At 34.0% G+C, this 6,388-nt stretch overlaps 1 protein-coding gene across 1 annotated transcript; it reads left to right on the forward strand.

The window, feature by feature from the left end:
- The first annotated feature begins 285 nt into the window (after nucleotides 1-285).
- Nucleotides 286-5,865, forward strand: LOC106120329 (transmembrane protein 8A). The gene is made up of 4 exons (XM_013315650.1): nucleotides 286-764; nucleotides 1,198-1,446; nucleotides 3,244-4,392; nucleotides 4,946-5,865. Exons 1-4 carry the CDS (start codon nucleotides 482-484, stop codon nucleotides 5,677-5,679), a joined length of 2,415 nt encoding a protein of 804 aa, XP_013171104.1. The 5' UTR covers nucleotides 286-481; the 3' UTR covers nucleotides 5,680-5,865.
- The last annotated feature ends 523 nt before the right edge of the window (nucleotides 5,866-6,388 follow it).

Here is a 6,388-nt window from a genome sequence, read left to right on the forward strand (position 1 = left end):
TTGCACGCCAAAGAGTATACAATCTTTAATTTTCCCAAAGGTTTACAAATAAGCTTTTTATTAATAAATACTTTAACTTTTCGAAGTATGTATTCTTTACCTCAATTTGAAATTTGCTATTTCTACTAATCTCTACCTAAAGAAAAAGATGGAACCGACTAAGGATCGACTATTTCGGAACAAAAAGCGTAACTGTCACCGTCAATTTAATTAAATTAACTTTTGACATTGACACTTTATAGGACTCTGTTGGACTTTTGACTTTTGCTTTTGAGTTTTTGTCGTGCTCGATGGTTGGTCCGATCGATTATGTTAATATTATGGGTGCCGTCCGTTAATTATTTATATTTTTATTAAATATTAAATAAGTAATAATAGTTGAATCCCTACAATATTTTTAAGTGTTTAAATATACAAAAGTTGTAATTTACAAACCGTCACTTGCGAGTTTTATTTCTCAGGTAGGATAATTGTAAATAAAATGAAAGTTTACTATTTTTTGTTGTTGTATGTGTGTTGTGTGAGAAGTAATGGTGATAAAGAATCAGAAGATGATAGTAAAAGGAAAAGCATAATAGAGCAATTGACAAAAACACGGACGGTAATCCTAGAGAATTATAATTTAGTGACAAGGCAGATTGCGACCGATGTTTATATGTACAGAAGTTATCGTACTGTTGCCGTACTACTATATCACATCGTGCCCGATGTTACCGATGCCCGGTTTACTTTGCAGTCAGAGGAACTTCACCTGAATAATATTGGTAGGTTTTATATCTTTACAGGGAATTTAACATTATGGATTGGAAGATATCGCCATAAATTTCAAACCGATTATAATAACGCATGTTATCCATTTTTAGGGAGACATATATTTATCTATACATACAAATTGTCTGATTGTAATATTGAAATTACTGTTTTTTACTACATGTATATAATTATATATATGGTACATACACTAAAATAACATGCACAGCTAGTCTATTTATAAATTTATAGAAATACAAAAAAGTAAAAAATAATAGTGTACACTTCATAATTAACTTAAAAACAACACATTTTTCTTTAAGATAGGTGATGTTTTAATGATAATATTCACCCCTCACTTCATTTATCTATTAAATTTTATATTTTCCTGCTTTGACTATCACTTGCACTGTACACCAAATTAACATAAAAAATTTACATCCCTAGGTTCCTGCAGTCCTCAAGATGTGATTGTGAACATAAAACATGGGTCCTATCCTGCAGTTAATCCTGATGGGTATGCATTTCCTAAGCATTTTGTTGAACCAGCAACAAGAGAGCATATTCATACAATAGAATTGCTGTCTGACGGCAAGAACAGGACATATTCCATACGTAATCCTAGACCTGGTAACTGGTATGCACTGGTTTATATCAAATGGGAAGATCCTAGGACACAGAAAGTTGAGCAACAAGGTAAATTAATTATTTTTTTGTGATTAGATTGTCCACATAAGTATGTATTTAAATTTTTAGTAGATTATTTTAAACACATTTTTAAGTTTGGATGGATGAATGTTTGTTATCACGTAATTCGAGAACGGCTCAATTGATCTAGATGAAATTAACACAGACAGAATTTTTTTACACAACTAGTAATAATAAATATATCATTATTGTAACATATTTATGTTAAAAGATTGAGTTGACGGTATAATTAATTAATCGCTACGCGATTTCAGGTGGCAGCTTGTTCGTTTGCCAACTTATAATATAAAAAAAATAAAAATTTATGGTTGTTTCTGTAACGAAAAGTCATAGTTAATGATTTTAAAACTGCCATCATGAGATGTTTGATTTCAAATGATTAAAAAATTGTCTCAAAATTACTTTTTTAATGGTTTTTAATTAATTACTAGTTACTAAAGAGTATTTCTCTAATTATAAATCGAATATACGTAATTATTTTAGCTATAAGCAATTATAGTTAAATTCAATGAATCAAACATAATACTGTCAGTTTTATTATCTTCGTTATTTAAGAATGAACGGATCATATAGCAGTCATATCAAATAACCACAGACGTGGGTAGATAAAATAAAACGCATAATAAACGAATCACCGCACGTCCTCGACGCTCGCATTGACAGTACTTCCTGTCCCAGTTTTGTGACAATTGGCTTTATTATATATACATAGTACGTTATGTACATCTGTAAGATTCTACTATCGAATTAATTATATAAAAATATATTTATTCATTTGATTATTTGTAAATAAAGAGACAACAATCTTTGGTACACGGTATCTCCAGAACCGCTCAACGGATCTCGAAGAAATTTCGCACATATGTAGATCATAGTTTGGAAGAACACATAGGCTACTAATTTTTTTTTAATTCCGCACGTACGTAATCGCGACAAAAGATTTATTAAGCCTAATCTATTGATTATATTTTAGAATAGCTATCGCACGAACTCTGTCCTTGCGGAACTAGAAACAAACTTAATAAGTATGTTCTTCCAGACTATGTTCTATTATACATCTATGCCAAATTTCAGCGAGATTCATCCAGCTGTTCCGGAGATACCTTCAAACAAACATCCATCCCTCTAAACATTCGCATTTATAATATTAGTAAGCTAGAATACATTATTTAACCATCATACACGTTATTAGATGCTAAGAAGATCATGTATTGAAACTGGTTCATATATGTGTTTTAAAAATCCCTCCCCTCGTCTAATCTTCGCATGAACGACGAGCCCCATAGGAAACATCCAAATGATTTTTTACATGAACAAACAGAGTGATTCATTTCTTTATCAATTATTTTAATAATAATTACGAAACAAACGATATCGATCTACTTAAAATTAAAGTTAAGATAATATGTACGTATGCCTAATCTCACTTCTTATTAATATAATAAATGCGAAATGGATGGATGTTTGAAGGTATCTCGAGAACTGGATCTCGTTGAAATTTGGAATAGATATAAAACATAGTCTTTATTTATATCATAAGGTGGCAAACGAGCGAGCGGCCACCTGAAATCGCTGAAATAGCGAAGTGACCGTTGCCCATAGACATACGTAATTGCATATGCGTTGTCTACATTTAATCGACGGAGGAGAGGATGCACAGAAAGAGAATATTTCCCTTTCCATGCATTCTCTCATCCGGAAAGTCCACTACCACTTCCCATCCTGTTCTTAAATTAATATTATAAATAGTAATATTGTTTTTGATATAGGATTATTCTTTTTCAGGCTTAGTAGCAGATTGTCACACAATTCTGTACACAGATTTACAAGTAAGAAGAGAAACGAATATAAGCCTTATTGACTGCTATTCAGGAATAAATATCGACTATAATAGAATACCAGTGTCATTCAAATGCATGTCCTTAGATAATTCAGAACCGTTAACATTAAATTTGACCATAAAAAATACTTCAACTAAAAACTCGGTAATACTATTCAGAGTCCAATCTTTATCATTACCGACAGAGGACAATTATCTAATATCCTGCGCGTTTGATCCAAGACTCAACAACGAACAGACAATTACCTTCAATCCGTTTCCTAATTCGTGGCATTACGTGCAACTCGAAAACATCTTAGGCAATGCAACTAAATACGCAGACTGCGAATCATATTATCTCCGTTCAGATCTAGATGATATCGCAAATCAAACGACATTGGACCTTATGCGCGATGATAAAGGTAGATTTTTCACTTTCGATTACGGTCTACCCACTACTGACCTTCACGACGCCACCAGTCTAGTCAATCTCACGTCGGGCGATGTAAAAAGTTTGAGGTTTAGAGTCAATCAGTTTTTGGATATCGGTGGCAATTTTGCGATAGAAGCGAGCCTGTTTATGAACTATAAATATTATATGGGATATAAAAGAGAGGTGACTAAAAGCGGTTTACTTGAATTTACTGAAAAGAATCAGTTTTTTAAGGTCGTTATATGTATGGACATCGGTCACGCTAGTTTGCCATTGAAGACAGGTCATTGCAAATTTAATGATCACGTCAAACCGGCTCTATTCGTTCTAAACAGCACAGATTCAGAGTCAATTTACGACAAAGTGATAATACCTTACCCTGACAGTGGTACATGGTATATAACCTTCCGATTATTCTGTGATGAGGTCGTCTGTCCTTGTCGCACGTCAGACAACGGGACCAAATACTACGTCGATCCTAAGGTGATAGACAGAGACGAAGATATTGCAAGTTCATTGAACAATACAAGACAGGGAGAGAGCGTTTGCAATACCACTGTTGTTCTGTCCTTGTCGTCTACCTCATGTCTGAGCGGGAGATGCAGTAACCATGGTAACTGCGGCTTGAATACCTTTGGTGGCTTGGTGATGTCCTTCTGTTCATGTTCAGCGGGATATGGAAGTAAGTGATTTTAACTTAACTTACTAATATAATAAATGCGAATGTTTCTATGTATGCAGAGCGTCGGTGGCTCAGGGGTCAGTGCTTGACTTGCAATCTGCAGTTCCTGGGTTTGAATCTCACCATATACCAATGTGTTTTCCGAGTTACATATGTACATTTATCAGACGTTGTTACGGTGAAGGAAAACATCGTTGTTACGGTGATGCAACCTGCACATATCTGAGAAGAAGTTCAAAGATATGTGTGAAGTCAACGAGCCCGCACTTGGACAGCGTGGTTGACTATGGCCTAGTCACCCGTAATTTAGGGTAGGCTCCGAGCCCCTCGGTGGGGGCGTATAGTGAGCTGATGATGAAAGTTTGTATGTATGGATGGATGGGTGTTTGAACGTATCTCATGAACAGCTCAATGGAACTCACTGAAATTTAGCATAGATGTTGATAAAGTCTGGAACAACACATTGGTTACTAATTTTTTTTTTCCGGCGCGGGCGAGGTCACGGGCGACAGTAGTATTTGTATAATTTTAAATGTTCATTTGTCTTTTCCAGGTTGGGACTGTTCTGATGATTCTAGAATGGACAGTCGAATCTACATGTTGATCTCTGTTCTTTTGCTCACTTTAAGCAATCTTCTCTTCTTCTTCTCCATCTACGTGGCCATCATCAGGTACTACTATTCAGAAGCAATGATGTACACCTTCACTATGGTCTTCTCGACGTTCTACCACGCTTGTGATGCTCCAGCTCAAGTCGCCTACTGCATTATTAGAGGTAGTATACTCCAATTTGGTGATTTTTACTGCGGTCTTATGTCTTTCTGGGTAACTTTATTAGCTATGAGCATTGTGAACGAGAGACTTCGGTCTTCTCTACAATTAACAGGTGCGATAGTGATAGCGCTATTGACTACTTGGAATATGCATTCGTTTGTCTCTTTCTTACTGCCTGTCGCGATTGGTATCACCATACTTCTGATATCCTGGTACTTTGATTACAAAAGAACGAGGAATCTTAGATATCCCCGTTCTTATTATACGACTTATTTACCTTGCGGAGTATTTTTTGTGTCCGTAGGTTTAATATGTTACGCGTTTTTACAAACTGAACAAAATTACAAAATAGTACATTCTTTTTGGCATATGATAATCGCTGTCAGTGTTGTTTTTCTCTTACCGGACGTAAAACGGAACGGTGTTAATCCGTTCCTGCCAGGTTCGGATTATTTTAAATCGCCATTTTGGAATGTCTTTCAAAGATCACAAAATCCTATTGCTGCTGATTGAGTTATGTTTATTTTAAATGTAGATTAGCTAATAACAAAGTTGTGGTGTTGCCGCATTTAATCGTAATTTGACATTTAACATAGATAATAAAATCATAGAATGGTCACTATCAGTCAGTCAATTCTGTGTCGATTTAATTATAAAGTGTTGCCATATTGACTGAATTAATATTCCAAAGATTAATCATCAACTGTGATTCGTTAATGTTAGAGAAACCTTAACAGCAAGGTAAAATGAACTCTATTTATAGAGGAATAGAACTATAAATCATGTGAACGCTAATTTAAATGGTGCAATGACTCCATTAATATAGATTATAAGTAACAATTTAAAAACTAGTCACTTAGACGAACAAGTACAGAATATTTTGCTTTACTGTTACATATTTTAACTCGTTATGTTAATGAATAGTTCAATTTTGTAAACATTTGAGGTTATAATTTACGTGATGAATAGCAACATTCATGTACGGTGTACAAAACAGTTGTTAGACTGATTTAATTTCAGGCAACTATCCGACATAGGAATGATAAATAATTATTATTGCTTTATGTTATCTGTACTGTTATTTATTATCTATTCAACACTTTGAGTCATCGTTTTTGTTATATAATTGATATATACATTTGTTTCATATTGTAGTTAAAAAAATATTATTTCTTGATAATTTACCAATTTTAATGCTAAATATATTGAAAAAGTCCGGAAA

The sequence above is a fragment of the Papilio xuthus genome, unplaced genomic scaffold, assembly GCF_000836235.2.
Source record: "Papilio xuthus unplaced genomic scaffold, Pxut_1.1 DF826961.1, whole genome shotgun sequence".
Lineage (NCBI taxonomy): Eukaryota > Metazoa > Arthropoda > Insecta > Lepidoptera > Papilionidae > Papilio > Papilio xuthus.

Coding starts and splice junctions, on each gene's coding strand:
- LOC106120329 (XM_013315650.1), top strand. CDS start 482: ATGAAAGTTTACTATTTTTTGTTGTTGTATGTGTGTTGTGTGAGAAGT. Junction 1,447..3,243: donor ACAGAAAGTTGAGCAACAAG/GTAAATTAATTA, acceptor ATTCTTTTTCAG/GCTTAGTAGCAGATTGTCAC. Junction 4,393..4,945: donor ATGTTCAGCGGGATATGGAA/GTAAGTGATTTT, acceptor TGTCTTTTCCAG/GTTGGGACTGTTCTGATGAT.